Here is a 25,354-nt window from a genome sequence, read left to right on the forward strand (position 1 = left end):
CATGAACAACGATTGACCTGTTGTTCAGATAGGGGTGGGATATTAAAGCCGGATAGGGCCTCTCTCGTGACCGATGCAATTGCGACCTCTGCTGGCTGATTGATGGCGCCTGCACAGAGATGGGAAAAGAGTGCTGTCAGGGTGTGTCTCTCCGTACACAGTGCTGATCCTCATTTAACTCGTCAAAGTGTAGATGACAAAATGCAAACGGCTGCTGTCCACATGTCGGAGGTCCCCTAGCTTCGGTTAGCTTAATTTTTCTCAATTAGAGCAGGGAGAAATAAAACCAGACACAGCATTCAGAAAATAAATCCAAGCAAAAACTGTCCAAGTCTCACACTTGGTATGGTTCAGCGATCAGATTTGGATCGCACTGACGAAGCACTTGCTTTGAGCTGTGGAACCAGCCGGTCGAGTCTGAAGGGTTTTAATGCCCAAAAAACAGCCTGTCTATGCCAGCTGAACAGGCGGTTCAGTAACCGGCGTCGTCATGTATTTATTCTCACTGTTAAGTGATTCCACCCCTATAAGCCAGAGAGTTTTTATTTGGGTGAGTCACTTTTGTCTTTTCTTTCAGATAAAGCTGAAGATGAACGTTTAATTATGTAGATGCCAATAATTCTGTAAGTGCTTTGCTACCAGAAACACATTGGAAAAACAATTCAGGCGGCACAAAGGTTCACACACACTTCACACACTTACCTAAAATCGACAGTTGGGGTGAAAAAGTCAGTTTGTGTAGTGCAGCATACTCAAAGGGTTTGGGTAAAGATACTTAATGGGCGGAGCATATCTCAGAGACTTGGGTACTGTAGGGGCACTCGGGTGAGACAGCACCCCTACACACGTACAGTACAATGATTCTTAAAGCCCAAGGCACTACCCCTTAGGCTACCACTCTCCCATCTTACATGCTAGCACACCACTGCGGAGTCCTCGAGCTTGCAAGTTCGAATCTCAGCAATGCTACCGACCTGGCTGGATGTCCAACAGACAAAAGCTGTGTCTGCAGGAATTTAGGCCGGATGGGGTTTCCTTTCATTTTTATCAACCACTTTCTCCTGATCAGGATCATAACGGGTCCGGTGCAACCCAGAATCACTGGGTGCAAGTCAGGAATACCCTGGACGGGGCGGCAATCCATTGCAGGGCTTTAAACATTTACCCCCTACCTTCCCCAACAGACATATCCAATCATGTCTGTGTAGACACCCAGCTGGTTAATAGCGCCACTGAGATTTGAATTCGGATATTAGTGGTGACGGGCTAACGTAATAAACCCCTGCGCAACCCGAGCCTCCTGTTTAAGCATGTTTGAGCAGAAAATAGATAGCAATCAGACTGATGTGAGCCGAATATGACAGAATATGACATTAATTAGATTAGGTTTATTAAAGTATGCTGTCTGCATAAAGTGTAAAGACCGCCAGAATGTGACCTTCAATGACACATAACTTAAGTTATATTAAAACACTTCCAAAGGTACTGGGGGAGTCTCTTTTTCAAAGTACATTGACTAAAATGAGTGTTGACAAGGCTGGAACACCTCTGCTGCTGGCACCACCCCTGCCCAGACTGAGAGGAGCTGCAGACTATCATGCAACCTTTCAGATACATGCCAGCCGCTTCTTTTCACCTGCCAGAAGCAGATTCTCACCATAGAGTGTATGAAGAAACACTATGCTGCTTAGTGCAAACATGCAGTTACTTTGACCTGTCAGTAGAGGCCGCATTTGCCCTAGCAATGAGAAACCTGTTGACCTCCCCGCCTCAGACACAGCCAACTGTCAATATCAGAACAAGTGTAGTTTGTAGTGCATAAAACTCTGCTGACGCAATTGCTGCAGAGTTTCAAACCTCATTTGGCATTCAGCCAGCAGAGGCTGAATTCACCATAGCAATGAGAAACACAGTCAACCTCCCCCCAGCAGACATAGTCAATTGTGTCTGTCGGACACCTGGGCAGGTCTATAGCACAGCTAATATTCTAAATCAATAGCTCAAGCCAGCCGAGCACCCAGTCAAATCAATAATCTGATCATATTTTACAGGTTTATCACATGGTACTCTGTGAAGCAGGGTTTTTCAAATCCTGGGTTCGGACCCTTGGGTGGGTCGCAAGCTGAAAAAAAAAAGGGTCGTAAATAATAAAATGAAACAAATTTTAACAGGCACATAAACACAAAATGAACTTGTACACAAACACCCCTTGTGGAGGCTTTACTTTACATCTTGTAAACAACAGTGGAACCAGATTACTAACATTTATATTAAATATTAGGTATATTTAATTTTGTGTTTCGTTCTGATACATTGTTTGTGTTGCCTAAGTAAAAATTACAGACAAATTATGAATCGCTTGGCCACTCAGGTGGTGCAGCGGTAAAACACACTTGCACACCAGAGCTGACATTTTGAACTCGTCGGTTCGAAACTCAGCACTGCCATACGGCTGGGCTGGGCCGCTATATGAACAACGATTGGCTTGTTCTTCATACAGGGTGAGGAGCCAGATAGGGACCTCATAACTGATGCATTTACGACCTCTGCTGGCTGCTTGATGGCGCCTACACAGAGTCGAGGAATAATGCTGATCAGGGTGTGTCTCTCCATACACAAAGCTGATCCATATATGAACTCGCCTCATGCAGGTGAACAGATGGAGGAGGTGTGTGTTAGTCATGGCTCTCCTCAATCAGAAGTGGAGATCATCATCAGTAGAGAGGAAGCGTAATGCAATTGGGTAACTGGATATGACTAGATTGGGAGGAAAATTGGATGTAAAGTGTACCAGATTCTGTGTGGGCTGTAAGTCAAACCACGTCTTGACGAACGTCCTTTTGAACACAGTCATTTGTCAACTGGCTAAAATTATGATGAATATCATTTTTCAGATAAATGATACTGAGAAACATAATTAGCTTTTTAGCTGTTCGGATGCATTACTACCTGTGAAACGTTCAAAATAAAAATCATTAGTCAAACATGCTGATGGTGCATGATTGGTTGGCTGTGTTAAGCTCCAAATGGAATCCTGAAGTCAATTTTGCATTCGCCATTTAGCAGAGATGAAAACAAATCACACTGTTGTCGGAATGATTAATTATAGTCAGTGTACGTAGTAAAGCAGAGCAACCAGGCGTGTCTGCAAACTCCAAGAATCGTGTATCATAAACCTGACACCTTATGATGAGCTTATTTACTTTAGATTATAAAAGGTCCCTTTACATTTCTTAACATTTAAACAAAGATGCATAACAATTGTGGGTGATGTGGCTGAAAATGTATATCAGTTTTTTTTTTATACACTTCGGTTGATTCATTATTGTTCTACATTCAATTTATATACTCTCAACAGCCATGCTTATAGTAACCATAGTAAAACAGGAACAAGACTGCAGATCAGAACAACATCCTTGATGTGTTAGGCCGTCACTGGACCCTGGAGCAGTGGAAACGTGTTCTGTGGAGTAAGGAATCATGCACTTCTGTCTGGCAGTCTAATGGACTAGTCTGGGTTTGGCGAATGCCAGGAGAACCTGCCTGACTGCTTTGTGCCAGCTGTAAAGTTTGGTGTAGGAGGCATAATGCTATGGGATTGTTTTTCAGAGATTGGCCTTGGCCCCTTAGTTTCAGTGAAGGGAAATCTTGATGCTTCAGCATACTAAACATTTTCAACAACTGTATGCTTCCTACTTTCTGTTCCAGTATGACTGTGCCTCAGTGCAAAATTCAAGGTCCATAAAGGCATGGCTGAGTAAGTTTGGTGTGGACCTGTGAGTTTGATGAGTGGCCTGCAAAGAACCCTGACCTTAACCCCATCATAACACGCCCTCTCCTGTATATATATATATATATACACCGATCAGCCATAACATTTAAACCACCTCCTTGTTTCTACACTCACTGTCCATTTTATCAGCTCCACTTACCATACAGAAGCACTTTGTAGTTCTACAATTACTGACTGTAGTCCATCTGTTTCTCTGCATGCTTTGTTAGCCCACTTTCATGCTGTTCTTCAATGGTCAGGACTCTCACAGGACCACTACAGAGGAGGTATTATTTGGGTGTTGGACCATTCTCAGCACTGCAGTGACACTGACATGGTGCTGGTATGAGTGGATAAGACACAGCAATGCTGCTGGAGTTTTTAAATACCTCACTGTCCCTGCTGGAGTGAGAATAGTCCACCAACCAAAAACATCCAGCCAACAGTGCACCGTGGGCAGCGTCCTGACCACTGATGAAGGTCTAGAAGATGACCAACTCAAACAGGAGCAATATTTACATTTACTTTTTCGGCATTTAGCAGACGCCTTTATCCAAAGCGACTTACATTAGAGTTACAGTATACAGTCTGAGCAACTGAGGGTTAAGGGCCTTGCTTAAGGGCCCAACAGCAGCAACCTAGCAGTGGCAGGGCTTGAACCAGCAACCTTTGGATTACTAGTCCTGTGCCTTAACCACTAGGCTACGGATTGCAATAGATGAGCGATCGTCTCTGACTTGACATCTACAAGGTGGACCAACTAGGTAGGAGTGTCTAATAGAGTGGACAGTGAGTGGACACGGTATTTAAAACTCCAGCAGCACTGCTATGTCTGATCCACTCATACCAGCACAACACACACTAACACACCACCACCATGTCATTGTCACTGCAGGGCTGAGAATGATCCAACACCTAAATAATACCTGCTTTGTGGTGGTTCTGTGGGAGTCCTGACCATTGAAGAACAGCATGAAAGCAGGTTAAAAAGATACAGATGGACTACAGCCAGTAATTGTAGAACTACAAAGTGCTTCTATATGGTAAGTGGAGCTGATAAAATGAACAGTGAGTGTGGAAACAAGGAGGTGGGTTTAATGTTATGGCTTATCGATGTATATATTGTATGCGAACAATAACTGACTCGTCTGTGGGTGGGATTGCCGGAGACGATCCCTCATGATTGCTGCAATTATCTGCTGGTTGATCACAGAAACGGGAGACGATGGAGATCAGTGTGTGACTCTCCATGTGCAATACGGATCTTCATATAAACCTGCTGTTCCATGTTGGAGGGGGCGTGTGTTAGTCAGGTCTGCAGCAGTAAAAAAGCATTCAGATAACTGGCTACAACTAGATTGGAAAAGAAATGTCGTACTTCCATTGTTTTGAGGTCCAGTTATGATGCCTGATGTTCAGTATAGATGCTTTTGACAGTTAGCAAGCACATTTAAGTGGGTCTAAGATTAGTTTTGCCATTATTTCAAGCTTTAGCCACCCAAAACAATATAAAAAAATTTAACATTAGAGATGTTGTTTATCAGGAAAAAGAGGTTTGGCACCAACTTATATACTGGGTACAACAAAATGCATTTAGACACTATAGTACATTATATGCCTATAGGAACACTGTTTGTGATTTCAATTCTGTGTAAAAGTAAATTTTTATAGCTTCTAGTTTACTTACATAAGACATACGTAAAACTTCACTAAGCGTTTATTGATTAAAAAAATCTTTAAAAATTTTCACTTGTCATCATTCAAGTAAGGTTGTTAAAATGAGGCTGTTGACTTTAAATGTGCTGCAATAATTCTGCTGAAGAGAATAAAAGGCTCTACAACACTGAGCTGTGTGAGCAGAAATCTATTCACAGCTTTAATAATGATCTAAAAAAACAAAAGCTGTGGATCTAAAATGAAAAACCCCTGTGCCAGAGGTCTGCTTTCCATCTGAGCCTGCAGTCATCAGGATTAATGTCCAGCTGAGTGAAGTAGCAGCGCCGTGGTGGATGTGAATACTCTGTCACTTGTGCATAAATATGAATGAAATCTTGACTGACGTCAATGAGGCAGCCTTTAATAGCGCAACAAACACTCAGACCCACATTCCTAAAGCTGGCTGCAGAGACTGAAGCGTCAGAACTGCATAAACATTAATTTATGAACCAGCATTAATTTAGAGGTGACCTGAGTAAGACGTGTAGAGCTGTAACATACTGAATTATTCATTCCCACAACAGCTTGTTTATGCTGTTTTCAAAGGGGTTTTGATACAGCCAAAGACAGAACTAGACCAGTAAACAGGAAAATAAAACTAAAAGATTAAAAAGTGGAGTCTGGATCAGGTTACACTGGTTACACAAGATTCATCAGTTCAAGTGTTTAATGTCAAACACAGTCATGGACAATTCTGTGTCTCCAGTTAACCTGAATGCATGTCTTTGGACTGTGGGAGGAAACCGGAGCACCAGGAGGAACCCACGTAGACATGGGGAGAACATGCGAACTACACACAGAAAGGACCCGGACTGCTTTACCTGAAAATCGAACCCAGAACCTTCTTGCTGTGAGGTGACAGTGCTACCCACTGAGCCACTGTGCCGCAGAGATGGGGACTCGAGTCTGAGTCGCATGTAAGTCGACTTAGTCAAATGACTTGGACTCGACTCATGACAAGTTCACTTCATTTGAACATTTTCTTTACCTTTGGATTGGAATCTCACTTAAAATGGTGGAATACCCTACGTAGTGCACTTCACAGGAACAACTGGGGTGAATGGAACGCTACTACAGAATTGGCACTAATGGTTGAAGGACCGCTTTCTGAACCAATCAGACCTTCTGATTTTAATTTTTAGTAAGAAATGCTGTTATTTGCATTTATTCAGTTTGCGTCACACAGATGATGTGTCAATGAAACGCTTGGTTGGCTTTCTAACAAGTTCGTGTTTTACTTCACAACCAGGAAAAGTTTGGAGGTTTTTAATTATAAGCACATTTACAAAATAATGGATTATATTCTTAATGGGACACACGGTTATAAATGTAATAGCATCTGGAAGAACATAAGCTAAGGTAAGCAGTGGTTATGAATTGTTTTGCTTTGTTTTGGATTTTGGGGCTGTGCCTGATTTATTGTGTGCTTTTGTTTTGCAATGAAAACAAAACGTATCAGTTTAAGCTTTTAACAGGTACCTTCTTGTTACGGAAATTACATTCATTTGCACAATAACTAGGAAAGTAAAGGCACAAAGTAAAACGGCAAAATACAGTTGCTAATCTGTTTTTGTTTTTTATCTGAACGTACAAATTATTGGTTTCTTTCTACGCTACATTTCCAATATATGTTTTGTGTAGATTATATTGACTCGTGACTTGACTCGGACTCTAGCCTAAAGACTTGTGACTTGACTCGGACTCGTATTTTGTGACTTGTGAACATCTCTGCCAGACTGACATCACTGCATAATCTACATTATGAAAATATAATAAACCATTATAAAAACGATAAAAATGTAATATTGACATTGGTGCCATGCTTTGTTTTTTCTTCAGACATACTGCACTTGTGCAAACTCCTGTTGATTGCAATCACTCTACGTCTGTTATGATGGCAGCCTGTAATCACAGCAACAGCAACCAGTAGCTGTCAAAATGAGAGTTCTTTCAGACAATGGATCAACACTTGTAGCTGAAGAGAGACATTTGGACCGAATCCTTTGTAGGACATCGTGCCATTAAACCTAGAGTTTCAATGATCAGGTCTGGTAAGAAGTGGGAAGAGCCAAACAAGAGCTGTCTGTAGGGAAGTCACCCTGACGGAAAACTAGATGATGCCACAGCAGCCGGGGTGTGTTTTATTTTTCATGAAAATCAAAAGGAGAACAAATGATACGATCTGCTCAGATAGCATGATCAGTGTTTGACGGCGGAAGTAGCAGTCCAAAAGTTCTTACAAAACACTGTCCTGACCCCAGCCACACTGAACAGCTTTGGAATGAACTGGAATATCAGTTGAGGCGTTTTTGACCAACATCAGTGCCCAGCCATACAAATGCTGTCATCTTTTGACTGAATGGGCACAAATCCCCACAGACATTCTATAAAGTCTCATGAGAAGGCTTCTCAGAAAAGTGGCTGTTGTTCTTTTCCAAAACATTTTCTTAATTGTATAAAAAACATGGCTGTACCTGTCATTACAGTGCTAAGAATGGTCCACCACCCAAGCATTATCTGGTCACTATAGGTGCCCCATTCAGCTGAAATTAGTAGGGTGTCAATAGAGTAGTGTACAGAGCAACAGATAAGCTACAGTCGGTTACTGTACATTCAGAAGGTTCATCTGTATTGTAGGTATATCTCATGAATTATTCAACGACTCTATATACCAGATACCTAGGTGTACCTAATAAAGCGCTCAGCGAGTGTACAGTACTAGGCTGGTCTGCACAGATATTATGTGAATGTAATGTAATTGTAGTACTATTACCCTTACTTGAATAAACAGTGTGCCCTCTGGGGGGCAATGTTTTTTTAAAAGCCAAATAAATGGGTCACAGAGAAAAATAATAATAATTAAATAAACTAACTTTAAAAGGCACAAACACCAAATAAACTTGTACACAAACACCCCTTGTGGAGGCTTTACGTTACATCTTGTAAACCACAGTGTGACCAGACTGCCACCAGTTTTATTCATTAGGAATATTTCCTTTTGTGTTTCATTTTGATTTGCATTGTTTGTGTTGATAAAAATCATAGACAAAATGTGGGAGTGAAAAACCCTGTATTATGCTAAGGTTCGAATCTCAGTGGTGCTACCGACCAGCCGGGCATCTACACAGTCATAACTGGCTATGTCTGAGTGGCCTGCAGTAGATTTGTGCCCTGTTCATGGTATTCCTGCCTTGAACCCAGTGTTCCTTGGTGGGACCGGACACGCCATGACCCTCCTGATCAGGATAGAATGGTTGATGAAAATGAAATAAAAGGGAAAAAAAGAAAAAACAATGCAAGTCTAATCATGTTTTTTTTAATGTGCTGGTTTACTAAATCACCTGCTGCTTTTGAATTCATCTGCATGTTTTGTGTTTAATTTAGTGTGTAAGCGCTCAGCGGGATATATTTAATGTATGTGAAAACTAGAAAATAAAGCAAGTCTGGGAACACATTTTTAAACAGAATTTTAATCAAGGTTCGTCCATTTCATTTATTTCTCTTTTGAAACTACTTCCCCCGATTAATTCTACAGTGGCTCCCGTACCACACAGAAACCCACAGGACACAAGACAGAAATCCACTCAGAACAGAGCGTGCAGAGAACCACACCAATCTTTCAACTGTGTGTTTTATAAAAGTGAAGAAAACTACACCCAGAATTCCCACAGTGAAAACTCCTCACAGACAGAGATCACCAGCACCAGCTCTAATACCTGCTGCACCACTGCAACCACTTTGTCAAGGTATGCTAATATACAATGACTAGGCATAACATTATGACTACTGACAGGTGAAGTGAATAACACTGATTATCTCTTCATCACGGCACCTGTTAGTGGGTGGTATATATTAGGCAGCAAGTGAACATTTTATCCTCAAAGTTGATGTGTTAAAAGCAGGAAAAATGGGCGAGCGTAAGGATTTGAGCGAGTTTGACAAGGGCCAAATTGTGATGGCTAGACGACTGGGTCAGAGCATCTCCAAAACTGCAGCTCTTGTGGGGTGTTCCCGGTCTGCAGTGGTCAGTATCTATCAAAAGTGGTCCAAGGAAGGAACAGTGATAAACCAGCGACAGGGTCATGGGCGGCCAAGGCTCATTGATGCACGTGGGGAGCAAAGGCTGGCCCGTGTGGTCCGATCCAACAGAGCTACTGTAGCTCAAACTGCTGAAGACGTTAATGCTGGTTCTGATAGAAAGGTGTCAGAATACACAGTGCATCACAGTTTGTTGCGTATGGGGCAGCAAAAGGGGGACCGACACAATATTAGGAAGGTGGTCATAATGTTATGCCTGATCGGTGTACAGTATATGGCCACCTATATTTGGACACCTGTCCATGAGCTTGTTGGACATCCCATATCAAACACAATTAGTTATAAGATAGAGTGACCTCTATGTGATCTTTTCAGCTATAACAACAGCCACTCTTATGAGAAGGCTTCTCACAAGACTTTAAAATATGTCTGTGGGAATTTGTGCCCATTCAATCAAAAGAGAATTTGTATGGCTGGGATCTGATGTTAGTCAAGAAAGCCTTGACTGATGTTCCAGTTCATTCCAAAGCTGTTCAGTGGTGCTGAGGTCAGAGCTCTGTGGAGACCACTGGAGTTTATTTAAACCAATATTTTGTTTGTCTTTATTGATCTTGCTTCGTACACAAGAGCACAGGAAGCATATCATTTTCTTTATATAATTGATTTATTACTTCTGTTAACAACTGGCTGAAACACATGATTTTAAAAATCAGATGAGGTGTCTAAATACTTCTGTCTCTATAGTGTATTCATTTAAAGAAGTAAAGAAACTTATCTGGATTCTACTCTGATGGTCTAGCATCACTTTGAATCCAGCTAAATCTCTGCATATTCATTTGTTATTCAGTTCCTTAATCACTGCAAGTACAGGATGAATGTGATGTTAAAATCACAGGAGAATTACCAGTTAAACTCGGTCTGTGTCAGCGCGCCCCTTCCTACCCGCAAATCATGTCAGTCTGCCCCTTACTGTTCTCCAAACCAAATCAGCTTTCTCTGTACCTTATATGGCTTTCAGATTATCAGATCAGAGGCAAATGATGATGCAGGTATTAAGGGGGATTTGGGACACACAACAGGTCATATGTTTCAGGTTAACAGGACACAAAGAAAGAACTACAAAGGAAACACAGCAGACTATCACGCACCCCGTGCTAGAAGTGAACTTTTACAGAAAGCCATGCCGCGTACGAAGAGACACACTATGCTGCTCCACCATCACCACTGATCACAGCTGGCGAGCAAATAAAACCGACTGTATTCTGAAGGGAGCTGTCTGTCTGTCTGTCTGTCTAGCTGAGAAAGGGGGATAAACTATTAGTGAGGGCAGAATGATTGTCTTAAAAATACACTGTAAAATCCTAAACAAACTGCATTTTTCAAAATGCATGCTGATTTTGTGACCTGCAAAGTGACACAGCCCGCCAGTAGATGATGTTACACATATTTACACATGATCCTAAAATGTACAAGAAGATAATTAAGAAAATTAAGCATGAGGAGGAAATTTAATGAAAGTGAAAACAAGTTTGTGCTTCAGGAAGAGAAAACGGTGCGTCTCTTGTGTTATGAGGCTGTGTCTGTGGTAAAGTAGGACAATATAAATGCAGAATTCAGCCTCCAAGAAAAACAACAGACTGCAATCACAGCAGGATACGTTACAATCGGCCCTTTGAGGGCCACAATAATGCTGATGTGGCCCTCGGTGAAAATGAGTTTGACACCCCTGTTCTAGATCTTCATCAGTGGTCACAGTATGCTGCCTACGGGGCGCTGTTGTCTGGATATTTTTGGTTGGTGGACTAGCAGTGACAGTGAGGTGTTTAAAAACTCCATCAGGATTGCTGTGTCTGATCCACTCATACCAGCACGACACACACTAACACACCACCACCATGTCAGTGTCACTGTAGTGCTGAGAATGATCCAACACCTAAATAATACCTGCTCTGTTGTGGTCCTGAGAGAGTCCTGACCATTGAAGAACAGGGTGAAAGGGGGCTAACAAAGCATGCAGAGAAACAGATGGACTACAGTCAGTAATTGTAGAACTACAAAGTGCTTCTATATGGTAAGTGGAGCTGATAAAATGGACAGTGAGTGTAGAAACAAGAAGTTGGTTTTAATGTTATGGCTGATCAGTGTATATGAAACAAATGTATATTCTAACGTCACATGGTGGTTTTTACTATTTTAAAATTTTTATTTTAAAGCGAGTTAACACACTGGTTTTATGCCTCTCATTTTAATTCTAGTGATGAGATGAATGTGTCACAGCACACAGTGCATTTAAAACCCTTCTGTGCATGTGACAAATGCCCATGCTAATTTCTGTCCACCATTGAAAGCAATGACAATAGGCACGCAGGCAGCGGAACTGGGCATCAGAGCAATAAAAGAACGTCGACTGGTCCGGAAAATCCTGTTTGCTCTAAAATCACATGGATGGCTAGGCACGTTTGCATTGTTTAGCTGTAGAAGACATGGCACCAGGACGCACTGTAGTAGGGCTGGGCAGTATGACCAAAAATTTCTGACGGTTTTACGGTATATCACAAATACGTTTTATTTTTTGTATTACTGGGACTTATTCTACTGTCATAAGTACATAGAATATAAAAAGTTTAATTTTTTTTGTTTAAGGACTATTAGCTTTGCTTGGCCCCACAAAATGACACTATATGATGGAATCAGTACGCATGAAACTGTTGCAATAAATACCATTTTTATTGTTTATTTAATATTTTTATATACAGTGTATCACAAAAGTGAGTACACCCCTCACATTTCTGCAGATATTTAAGTATATCTTTTCATGGGACAACACTGACAAAATGACACTTTGACACAATGAAAAGTAGTCTGTGTGCAGCTTATATAACAGTGTAAATTTATTCTTCCCTCAAAATTACTCAATATACAGCCATTAATGTCTAAACCACCGGCAACAAAAGTGAGTACACCCCTAAGAGACTACACCCCTAAATGTCCAAATTGAGCACTGCTTGTCATTTTCCCTCCAAAATGTCATGTGATTTGTTAGTGTTACTAGGTCTCAGGTGTGCATAGGGAGCAGGTGTGTTCAATTTAGTAGTACAGCTCTCACACTCTCTCATACTGGTCACTGAAAGTTCCAACATGGCACCTCATTGCAAATAACTCTCTGAGGATCTTAAAAGACGAATTGTTGCGCTACATGAAGATGGCCAAGGCTACAAGAAGATTGCCAACACCCTGAAACTGAGCTGCAGCACAGTGGCCAAGATCATCCAGCGTTTTAAAAGAGCAGGATCCACTCAGAACAGACCTCGCGTTGGTTGTCCAAAGAAGCTGAGTGCACATGCTCAGCGTCACATCCAACTGCTGTCTTTGAAAGATAGGCGCAGGAGTGCTGTCAGCATTGCTGCAGAGATTGAAAAGGTGGGGGGTCAGCCTGTCAGTGCTCAGACCATACGCCGCACACTACATCAAATTGGTCTGCATGGCTGTCACCCCAGAAGGAAGCCTCTTCTGAAGTCTCTACACAAGAAAGCCCGCAAACAGTTTGCTGAAGACATGTCAACAAAGGACATGGATTACTGGAACCATGTCCTATGGTCTGATGAGACCAAGATTAATTTGTTTGGTTCAGATGGTCTCAAGCATGTGTGGCAGCAATCAGGTGAGGAGTACAAAGATAAGTGTGTCATGCCTACAGTCAAGCATGGTGGTGGGAATGCCATGGTCTGGGGCTGCATGAGTGCAGCAGGTGTTGGGGAGTTACATTTCATTGAGGGACACATGAACTCCAATATGTACTGTGAAATACTGAAGCAGAGCATGACCCCCTCCCTCCGGAAACTGGGTCGCAGGGCAGTGTTCCAGCATGATAATGACCCCAAACACACCTCTAAGACGACCACTGCTTTATTGAAGAGGCTGAGGGTAAAGGTGATGGACTGGCCAAGCATGTCTCCAGACCTAAACCCAATAGAACATCTTTGGGGCATCCTCAAGCGGAAGGTGGAGGAGCGCAAAGTCTCGAATATCCGCCAGCTCCGTGATGTCGTCATGGAGGAGTGGAAAAGCATTCCAGTGGCAACCTGTGAAGCTCTGGTAAACTCCATGCCCAGGAGAGTTAAGGCAGTTCTGGGAAATAATGGTGGCCACACAAAATATTGACACTTCAGGAACTTTCAATAAGGGGTGTACTCACTTTTGTTGCCGGTGGTTTAGACATTAATGGCTGTATATTGAGTTATTTTGAGGGAAGAATAAATTTACACTGTTATATAAGCTGCACACAGACTACTTTTCATTGTGTCAAAGTGTCATTTTGTCAGTGTTGTCCCAAGAAAAGATATACTTAAATATCTGCAGAAATGTGAGGGGTGTACTCACTTTTGTGATACACTGTATATATTTTATTTATGCATTTTCTCCCCCTTTTTTCTCCCTTTTAGCGCATCCAATTGCCCAATTGTGTCATACTTCCTTTCCACCAATGCTGATCCCTGCTCTGACTGAGGAGAACAAAGCTAACCCACGCCCCCTCTGACACGTGGGCAGCATGCCATATGCATCTAATCACCTACACTTTGACAAGTGTAGTGCAGCTCAGCACTGTGTACGGAGAGACACGCCCTGAGCACTCTTTTCTCATCTCTGTGCAGGCGCCATCAATCAGCCAGCAGAGGTCGTAATTGCATTAGTTATGAGAGAGAAACCCTATCTGGCTTAATACCACCCATATCTGAACAACAGGCCAATCGTTGTTCATGTGGCTGCTCAGCCTAGCCGGCAGGCAAAGATCCCAGGTCTGGTTCCAGCATGTGTTTTTACCGCGGCGCCACCTGAGCGGCCGTTTATTTAATACTTAAGTATTGTACAATTACTCTTAGCTCTCCCTTTAACAAATAAAATGACGTTTGCAAACTCCACTGTACAACTCGACACAGGTCCGTTATAGAAAAGTGGACGACTTTAAATATCTCTGCTTCTAGTTTGCTTATAACGTAAGACAAACCTGTAATCCAGTGATTTAATTATTGCTCTGAAAGCTTCTTTCTCGACTGTCTATAGAGGAATCGTGTCCCTGCATATGTGGATTGTTACTGCGTTCGTAATTTCGTTGTTTGCAACAGCCGTGGCACGACAGACCGTGCAGTATATAGTGTTTTAATCTGTTCTAAACTGCCGACATGCCTCATTTTTTGGCAGGTTCTTCCGGTGCATATTTGGTCTTCCCCTCTTCATCCTCCATCTGTTTTTGTTTATTTTTTTCACCATATCAAGAAAACGTCTGTCATCTGTTAACACTGTTATGCTAACGCTACTACTTGGTAAACTCATGAGCTGTATCTAATCTGCACAGCACTCCATAGCGCTTTTAGCAGCGAACAATATTATATGATTTCTGTTTACTGAAGCCTAAAGCTGTTAAAATGATTTATGCTATGGTTTGGCGGTATATGAAAAATCCATACGGTATGAGGAATCAAAGATGGTATACTGAATGTACCGCCCAGCACTACACTGTAGGATGATCCACCTTATAACGAAGCTTACAAAGATGCTGAAGGTCCTGCTGGTAATGTTTTGGTACTAGATACCACATGAATCATCCAGTAAATGATCAATGAATTAAAGCTGTTTTGACAGCATGTTAGTCATGTTTTAGTCATACTGTGTATAATACTAATATAATGAGACAGGTAGCCATTTAATTAAATTGACTGATTGATTCATCGATTGATAATTTTCCATTGCCACTTATCAGCCGAGACATGCTACCAGACATATAAAAGCATGAACATGAGAAAGCTGTATACTGAGATTGCCCTTTTTAAGCTCCTTTCTAGATAAACAGAATAGTCTCTGTCAGAACTGGGTCATAATGAAAACTATGTCATGTATATGTCTATAACCAAGACTGAGTGTCGTTTAAGTGCTAACAACACATAGCACCCCATCCCCCTAAAAAGTCACAGCAGTCTGCCCCATTACATCAATGTCCAATCGCCCACAGTAGAACTACCACAGCAAGCAACACTAGTCTGTCAGGAAGGTCTAACTGACCTCACAAAACACATAAACACTTTTTCTTCACACTTCGCTTACATCATTTCTATAGTTGTCAAATAACTGATATTTTTTAACATGTACACGTAATGGACAAAATAGTAGAAACATAACATAGAAAAGGGATTGACGCTTTAGTGACTAAAGCCAGAATTACACTGTGACTTTGCCTACAACAGCAAAATCATGGTAAACGATTCTTCGGCTGTGAGGGAGGATGGCTAATCTTGAATCACACAGTGTGACAAGCTCAGCAGCAGCTGATTTAGCACTGCTGAGACCAAAAAGAGCCGACAGAAGTAGTTCTGGCAGTGTCAGGAATTTTGGAACACAATTTCATCGTGTGACCATGGCAGCAGAGCTCAGGATGACACCAAAACTAGAAATATGGTTTAAATGAAAAAACATACGTTAATCATAAGGTTTGATTAAAAAGTAGTTGGTTGAATGATGATAATGTCTATTAGTGTTTTTGCGATACCATTTTAAACAAGTACAGAAAACACTGATTGATGACGGGACATAATGATGTATTCACAGGTCTGATGTTTAAGTTTTTCATTATATAAAACAAGTTCCTGTGTGTTTACATTTTTTTAATTTAAAAATCACTTGTTTATGGTGACAATTAATTACATTTAGATTTATTTTTATTTTTTCTAATAAAGTAGTCGCTATAGGCGGGATATTCCGCTAGCACACCAGCGACGAGATTCTGAACGCCTCGACTCGAAACTCGGCTTTGCCACCGGTCGGCTGGGCACCATCTACCGGGCATAATTGCCAGTGTCTGCAGGGAGGGATGACCGGACTATGTGTAAGGACCCTCATTGGCGGATAGAGGCGCCTGTGCAGAGTGCAAAGTGCATGGGTGGAAAAGGGCTCCGTTAAGGGCTGCGTGCAAAAAATCGGGGATCCCCCAGCAGCAGAACACAAATTCACTACACTAAATTGGGAGAAGAAGGTAAAAGTGTATTTTTTGTATTTATTCATTTTCACCTTAACATATTTATTGTTATTGGTTATATTTTATATATTTTAATTATTGGTCAAAATATTTGAAGATAAATGATGATGACATAGAGTAGTAGTATTGGTATTTTAGTTTATAGTGTTTATTGTGCTTAGTAGTATTAGTATTTAAGTTTATAGTGTTTATTGTGGAACAAACAGCTATTTTCAAGTGACAAATAAACAGCTAATTAATTTTAGTAAAGATTAATTTATGTTAGCTGTTAAGTAAAACAACGATGATAATCATGGTAGCCATGAACATAATTAAATAAACGTGTACGAGAACGCTCCCTTGTGGAGGTTTTATGTTACATCTTGTAAATGACAGTGAGACCAGATAGAGTTGTTTGTTTATTAGGATTTTAACGTCATGTTTTACACTTTGGTTACATTCATGACAGGAACGGTAGTTATTCATTACACAAGATTCATCAGTTCACAAGGTTATATCAAACACAGTCATGGACAATTTAGTATCTCCAATTGACCTCACTTGCATGTCTTTGGACTGTTGGAGGAAACCGGAGCACCAAGAGTAAACCCACGCAGACACGGGGAGAACATGCAAACTCCACACAGAAAGGACCCAGACCGCCCCAACTGGCGATCGAAATCAGGAGCTTCTTGCTGTGAGGCTACAGTGCTACCCACTTAGCCACCGTGCCGCCCAACCAGATAGAGTAAGATGCATTGTTTGTGTTGCCGGGGTCACATAAAAATTCATGGACAAAATGTGGGTCACTTGAAAAATGTTTGAAACACCATGTTAGAGACAAAAGAGTGCTAGACAGACAGTATGTTGAGACATATCCACAGAACAAAAAGCTTTCAGAGTGTATCTGGAGCTCAGCTTAAATTTGGTTCCCAATAAACACATCTGGGTGAGACTGAAGGTGTAAATGAGCGGATCGTGAACACACCTCTCATCACACATCACACACTCCATCTCTCACTTGATTTGATTAGCATAGTAGTGGAGGCAGTTTCCCAAAATTGTGAGTGGCCATTTTATTATCTTTTCTGTTGTTATTATATCATACACGTATTAAAGCAACAGAGCATAAGAGGGAGTGTGAGATCACCAGTAAATTCACAGCTGTGATTCAGTCACAGGCCCAAGCAGCAGATAATCAGCTGATGTTGTTCATCATAACACAACCTCCAGTGTTTTATTATACAGCAGTTTACACCAACATGTTACATAAAAGGTGGCACAGTGGCACATGGGTAGCGCTTTCTCTTCACAGCAAGAAGGGATTGGGTTTGAGTCCCCAGCCGGGCAGCCAGGATCCCTTCTGTGTGAAGTTTGCATGATATCCCTGTGTCCATGTGGGTGCTCCGGTTTTCCCCCACAAGTCCAAAGACATGCAGTCAGGCCAGCTGGAGATCCTAAAAAATTTCCCTAAGTGTGAGTGCTTTAAATACCTGTCTGTAGCTGAACTAGTTTCTACTGCCAGAAATGTAGCTCCACAACAATTTGCTCGCTGCTGTGCAACAAAATAATTTATAAACAATTACAGTGACAGAACAGCGTGTAACAAGTCAATATGACAGATCTTTGTTTTCCTTTTATTTTGAATTTTCATTTTTTCTCTAGTGACTTGACTACTGTTATTATATTCTTTATGCTCTTACCTTAGATAATTCATTCATTTAATTTCATGTTTTACCAATGCTTTATCTGGCAAGGGTTGCAGTGGGTCCAGTTTCACTGAAATCACTGAGCACAATGCAGTAGTGACTGTGATTATTATATTATTATTATTGTTGTTACTGTTATTATTATTAATAATGTTATTATTGTCTGGCAGGCTTTGTCTGTGTTGGTTTTCTTCCCACGTCGCAAAATATGCAACAACAGAACTACTCGCTCCAAATTTTCCTTAGGTGTGATAAGTGAACCAATAAGTAAGTGTTGCATTGGATTGGTGCCGTGTTCATGGTGTATTTCTGTCTTGAGCCCAGTGTTTCCAGGTGGCACTGGACCTACCACAACCTTGATCAGGATGAAGTTACAGCTGAAGATAAATTAATCAGTGAATGCGTGGATCGATGTTAAATTTTGCTGATGTCTTGCTACAAAATCCCTTACAAAAAGTAAACCACATTCTAATTGTAAAGTTATGAATAAACAACTTTTTTGTATTTACTACGGTTAAGTAGAAAAAAATTCTATTTTAATTACACAACAGTTATTTCTTAAGTCTGCAGTGTTCAAGCCCCAACTAGCCTCACACTAGTTTGTGTTGCTTGTGTGGCTACAGTCAGGATAAGACCATTTAGCCTTAACTTAGCATTTTAGCAATGCATAATATGTCGTGTGAACATTACTTCTAGTTTTTCTTCATGTATAAAATATAAATAAACTCTAGGAATGAAGTAAGGTCCCATAGGGTAGGATTCTGCATCAGTGTTTTCTACATTGGAAGTCTGCTGGCAATTAGGATTACCTGACTAAATCTCTGTCAGCAAGCTAAGCTAACTCTGCCCTGTATGTAATTAAAAAAAAACAAACATAAAAGATGGTTACTGTGTGTATTTTAAAAGAGCAACACAGCAATGAGGTTCTCCTATTGGTCACTTATGCCTAGTTCACACTACACGATTTTTGGTCGCCGCTGGAAGTGGCAGCTCAGGAGCAACTCTGCGTTCGCTCAGCGATTTAAACTCAGCTCTCAATCGCTATGTGTGAACTACTCAACAACTCGATCCGAGTGACTGAGGAGAGATATCTAGCATGTTGAATATCTGGATCAGTCGGTTGCGACTGGCAATGAGTGTGGTGAGGGGGTAATATAGTTTCTAAGCTTTACAATACTTGTGAACTTATCGTCCACGCCAAACCATAAAACCATAATACCAACACTGCATTACAAAAAATATTTATTAACCTCCAACTCACTACAGAACAGAACAAGCCATGCTGGTCACGTTGCCAAATCCACTCTGATTCATTTATTTTTCTCTTTGATTTTAAGCCGCACATCAGTGCACAAACAACATTGATTGCTCGCTACTTGTTGACATGCATTTTTGGACATGGTGTCATTAAACTCCTTTTCACTTCTCGCATTTGTTTTCGTGACAAAACGTAGTTTGGGGGACCAGAGAAGCTCGCTTGCGATTCTAGTTGGTGATAGATCGTGCAGTGTGAAACCCTCTATCGCCGATCAGTCATGTAGTGTGAAATACACACTGGCTTGAAAGACTCCCGATTACAAGAGATCCAGTTGTGTAGTGTGAAATACACACCGGCTTGAAAGGCTCCCGATTACAAGAGATCCAGTTGTGTAGTGTGAACTGTACAGCGACCTGACGACTTGGAAAGTCGTGTAATGTGAACTTGTCATTATACAGTTCATGAGTTTAAAAATGTAACCTTTTATAAATCGTTGAATAAATCGAAAAAAAAGTTGAAAAAACAAACCTGTGAGTACAGTGAGTATCTAATGTGTTCTGAAAGCGCTGACAATTACCCATAACCAGCCATACTCAAGTGTGTAAAGATACTGCCATGTCAACACCTTAATGAAAGGTCATACAGAAGGCTGAAAGACATTTGACACAAATCTGTGTGTACGAGTGTGTGGGTGATAATGTGCAGAACCCAAACACACCTCTGCACTTCACATGCTTTTCACACACAACCCTTTTCACACCTCAAAACTGCACCATGATGTCAATATATCACACTCTCAATATATCGCCCAGCCCTACAGCATTGAAAAACTTATAAAGCTTTGCTTTATAAAACAGTTTACAAGAACAGTATAAAAACTGTTTACATTCACTCTGAATGAGGCCAAATGTACACGAGGGATCAAAAGGCACAAGTAACCAAGGCAACAACAAGCCACGAAATCCTTCAGTGTGTAGGACTGTTGTGGATGCAAAACTGCCTGCCTGAGGACTACCCTGTCTCAACAATGACACAAATTAACGGCTGCCACTTTTACCAGCTCCATATCCTCCACAGTTGTTTTAAATAAAGGTCCCAGTGCCTTGTTGTTAAAAGCATTGGTGAAGCATTTTCGGTTCTCTTTCAGGGCAGATGCCATGTATGTGCCATGTAAACCGTATATTGGGAAATTAAATTAAATTTAGAGTGGCACTTACACCAGTGGTTACAGGTTAAGGACAGAGTAGCAAAGTGGGCAAAATAAAATATATTAGTCTGATGATAATCTGTAGAACAAAACAATAAACACTTTATAAAATATTACATCGGGCGCTCAGGTGGTGCAACGGTAAACCACGTTAGCACACTGGAGCTGACATTTCAAACTAGTCGGTTCGAAAAAACGATTGGCTGTTGTATAAGGGCAGGGTGCCGAAGGGGACCTCATAACTGATGCAATTACGACCTCTGATTGATGGCGCCTAAACGGAGTCGAGTCGAGGGATAATGGGGATCAGGGTGTGTCTCTCCATACACAAAGCTGATCCGCATATGAACTTGCCTTGTGCAGGTGAAAAGATGCACTCGGCTACTGCACTAGGTCGAAGGGGGAGTGTGTTAGTCACGGCTCTCCTCAACCAGGGTGGAGATCAACATCAGTAAAGAGGAAGCATAATGCAATAGGGTGATTGGATACAACAAGATAGGGAGGAAAATTGGGGGGAAAATGCTAATAAAATCTACATAAGAATGCAGATATTGTAACAGGGTTTTCCAGCAATTTTTGGATCCAAAAAATAAAAAATGTGTTCGAATTGTGGGGAAAGTGTTGATATGAGCATTTAAGCCCAAGAAAGTGATGATATGCCATCACCCTTTAGTTTAGTTTCTCCCAATCTAGTCTTATCCAAATACCTAGTTGTATCTTTTCTGTACTGCTGCAGAATCCTACCCTGTCATCATCCTGGAGGAGACTCTATAAGGAGAGAAATGCATTTATCTGTTGGTCAGTCTGAATCATTTTATACTGATTTGCAGTGACCATTTCTTCTAAGGGGACAAATGGGCCAGAACCATGCCTGATAAATGCTCTAAACCATATCTGGTTTGTTGGTTGTTTTATTAATTATTGGTTTATTAGATTGGCACAGTGGAGGTGTGGATGTAGGGTAACAACATGGGTTCAAGTCCCAAATATAAACATCCTACTAATAAAGCATAAAGAATATACTTTATAATGCACCCACTTAGATCCTTTATATATGTTACTAAGCCAAACTTGTTTGTTTATGGAATCAATCATATTTTCTGGCACCTTTATATAAGAGTGTAGAGTAACAATGAGCTGATGTTTACACGTTTAATCACAGCTACACTATAACGGTACTATGAGTCGGGAGCGCGCAGAGGCAGCGTGGGCGCGCCTGTGTTTACGCCGCAGCTGGCTGGATTCAGGCCGCCCGGTTTCTCTCACCTTGTTTCACGCACTTGAGACGGAACGGGTCCTTGCAGTGCTTGATGACGGCCAGCACGTCCCGGGTGGTGAGGCCCGCCACCGGCGTGTCGTTCACCTCCAGCAGCAGCTCGTCTGGACACAGCTTGCCGCTCTGGATGACCAGCTTTGCCTGCTTCACCTCGCCGAAGTAAGGAAAATTCCCGTTCTCGGCTCCGCCGCGCAGCTCGAAGCCCAGCTCGCCCTCCTTGTTGCGGCTCAGCACAGCTTCGTGGACTTTGTTTGTCCAGTGGTTCTTCTTCTTCAGGCTCTTGGACATCGCGGACCGATTCCACCCGCCTAACAGCAGCAGCAGAGTGTGTGTGGCGGCTGGTTCTTCATGCCTCGAACGGTCCGGCCCGGTCCGCTCGGTGTCAGTGCGGCTACAGAGCGCTGCTCGTCTTCATCTCACCGATACTGGCACTACTGTTACTGTCACTGTTAGTGCTGCTTATTGCTACTGCTGCACACACCGAGACCGAGACCGAGACCTGCAGCAGTAGCTACGCAACCGAGCAGCAGACAGTCTCTCAAACACACACTCAAACACACACACAAACACACACACGACTCGTGTTGCCAGATAGAGTGCTTCCCCTCTCAATGCATATTTTATATGTCCCTATACATATATATATATTAAGTTACATGACATTTCTAAAACATATATAATATAAAGTGCCGTAACAGTGTCGTACAATATACCGCGATTTTTATCTGTTTTAAACCGTTAAATCTAAAATGTGCTCATCAATCTGGCAACCCGGCACACAACGAGCTGCGAGTGACCCGGATGTGATGTGCGCCGGAGAAGGAATGCACGGTCCAAATGGGAATGAAAACATGTGGATGGAGAGCTGCCAGTATAGACATGGCCCTGTTCACCATTATAACCGTGTTGAGTCTGCACTTTTTACTGCTGACTTCATTCCTGCACTCACTCACACTTACTGCACTCACAGTTCATTTAACACTTTCATTAAAATGCTTTAAAAAGAACTACACAAAAGACTATAATTTTGACTTTTCTGATCTTAGTTTGGAAATATAAATTGTTACATCTTAAGATCTCTTCCAGTTCCATCGTTGTTGTTTTGCCAAGTGCCAGTCTGTGTCTTATTCTTTACCACTGATAACACTGGACTACAATTTTTTGCCAAAGTTCTGTTTCCTTGAATTGTTTTTTGGTGATTGTGACAAACCCATTTGAGCTGAACACAAATGTAGTTTCTGATTGTCTGTATCACATATACATTTTGAGAAACATGAGATTAAGTTTTATTGATTACAACACATTTAAATCTTATACGTGTCATTAGTTCAACTGAGCTAAAAGTGTTTTGCTGCTGATTTTCGTTTCTACTCAACATCTGGTGCATCTCGTATTAGTGTCCAGCAATAGTCAGCCAGTATTGACGGATTCCAGTGGCCTTGCTCATCACTTACTGCACCAAGATTAGGGAAGAAATCCAAGTGTCAATGCAGGAAATGAATTTTCAATGATGTCGTACTTCATCACTTTGTAAGCTTGAAGAAGGTTGTCAACCAGTTTGATGAAGTTTGGCAGTGGATAGTTGTGAAAGAAAATTTTCAGCAACATCCTGGAATGATCTCCAAGTGATTTTCTCAGGTCTCACCACCAGCCTTTTGAACTGATCATTCATGATGTGTCGCATTTGTGGACCAACAGAAATGCCTTCACTAATCTTGGTATCAGTTATTCTTGGGAACACTTCCCCCTTTTTGTTCACTGCTTTCATAAAAATTTTCATCAGCCCAAGTTTAATGTGAAGTAAATATCTTTATTTTCGGTTTATGTGCCATATTTGTTCTGCACTGGGGTCAAATTCTGATGAATTGCCCAGTTCTTTTTAGTGTAATATGATTCTTCTTATGGCTGTCCCAATTGCAAATGAAGCAGCAATACTTGGTATATCTGAGCTGCAATCCAAAAAGCAGTGGCACTCTAAATCTCCAGATGTTTCATTTGTAGTTGCTGTTGTTTGATATGTTTCCCTCATGTGTGCAGCATACCAACAGGTACTGAAGGATAGACATTGTCACTGTATAACAAGACAGCCTTGAGGCATGAATCAATAAAATGGTACGTGATTTTTGAATTGAATTTTGAGGTGATTTTTGTTATCAGCAGCTCAAAATACCTAAGACACACCCAAAAGTGTTTAAGAAACAAAATCTCTGTTGACCAGTGTAATTGATCCAAGTAGGCAAAAGCTGTCCATCACTTTCACATCTTCTCCATTAATGATAATGTTATGATGTGATGTTTCCTGTCTCATATTGAAGTCCCATCTTTTCACTTTAACTTTCACTTCTGATCTTTAGCTTTCCTTATAAGGGTCTTCAGGTCTTCCTAATTTTCTTCTGGGAAGGTTACTAAAGTTTCTTCCACTAATCTTGAATCATTGATCATATATATATCCGGTCCTGTTTGTATGTCTGGCATACAAGGAACAATTTAAAGTAGCAAATCCACCAACTGCAAGACTTTAAAAGGTAGAATGAAACCAGAGTAGCCAAACATGAGAACTACATGCCAAATTCCTAAAAGGTTTAATGTAGGATATATTTTAAATTACCATATTTGGTTACTTGTTACTAATTTACTTATTATTACTTATATTACTAATATTACTAATATTATTACTAATATTACTTATTATTTATAATTGATCCAAGTAGGCAAAAGTTGTCCACCACTTCAACATCTTCATTAATGATAAAGTTATTGATGTTTCCTGTTGTCATAACTCTTGTCTTCCTCATATTAAAGTCCCATCTTTTCACTTTAATGTTCACTTCTGTTCTTTAACTTTCCATGTTGATTTTCTGCTGTGAATGTTGAGTCATCTGCATATCAAAAGTTATTGATGTTTCTTCCACTAATCTTGAATCATTGATCATCCAGTCCTGTTTCTCTCATTATATGTCTGGCATACAAGGAACAATTTAAAGTAGCAAATCCACCAACTTCATGAATTTAAAAGGTAGGAGGAAACCAGAGTAGCCAAACATGAGAACTACATGCCAAATTCCCAACAGGTTTAATCTAGGATATATATTTGAAATAACCCTATTTGGTTACATGTTACTAATTTTACATTTTAATCTAATAATTGTGATGTCCTTATAATTATTTACATTTATGTGTAATGTGTAGAATAAAGTGGAAAACTGGGCTTCGAGTGAGAAGTTAGGTTTGATTGTTTGAGGATCCATTTGTTTGTCTATTTTGCTGTCCAAGGTACTTTCAAGTCTTTGCCAGAACCCAGTTTGCTTTCACTCTTATAAAGAACTACACAAAAGACCATAATTTGGACATTTCTAATCTTAGTTTGGAAAT

The 25,354-nt window shown here is 41.0% G+C and overlaps 1 protein-coding gene across 5 annotated transcripts in view; it reads right to left on the minus strand.

The window, feature by feature from the left end:
- The window catches only part of magi2b (membrane associated guanylate kinase, WW and PDZ domain containing 2b), a 194,455-nt gene extending 171,962 nt beyond the window's left edge, over positions 1 to 22,493 (minus strand). For 4 of the 5 annotated variants that reach the window (XM_063000734.1, XM_063000732.1, XM_063000733.1 and 1 more), the window contains exon 1: positions 21,973 to 22,493. In XM_063000734.1, the coding sequence (XP_062856804.1) occupies positions 21,973 to 22,270 (298 nt within the window). In that variant the 5' untranslated portion in view covers positions 22,271 to 22,493. The remainder of the gene's footprint in view (positions 1 to 21,972) is intronic. The other variant, XM_063000735.1, reaches the window with a different exon arrangement.
- Between the last annotated feature and the right edge of the window lie 2,861 nt (positions 22,494 to 25,354).

The sequence above is a fragment of the Trichomycterus rosablanca genome, chromosome 8 (genome assembly GCF_030014385.1).
Source record: "Trichomycterus rosablanca isolate fTriRos1 chromosome 8, fTriRos1.hap1, whole genome shotgun sequence".
NCBI lineage: Eukaryota > Metazoa > Chordata > Actinopteri > Siluriformes > Trichomycteridae > Trichomycterus > Trichomycterus rosablanca.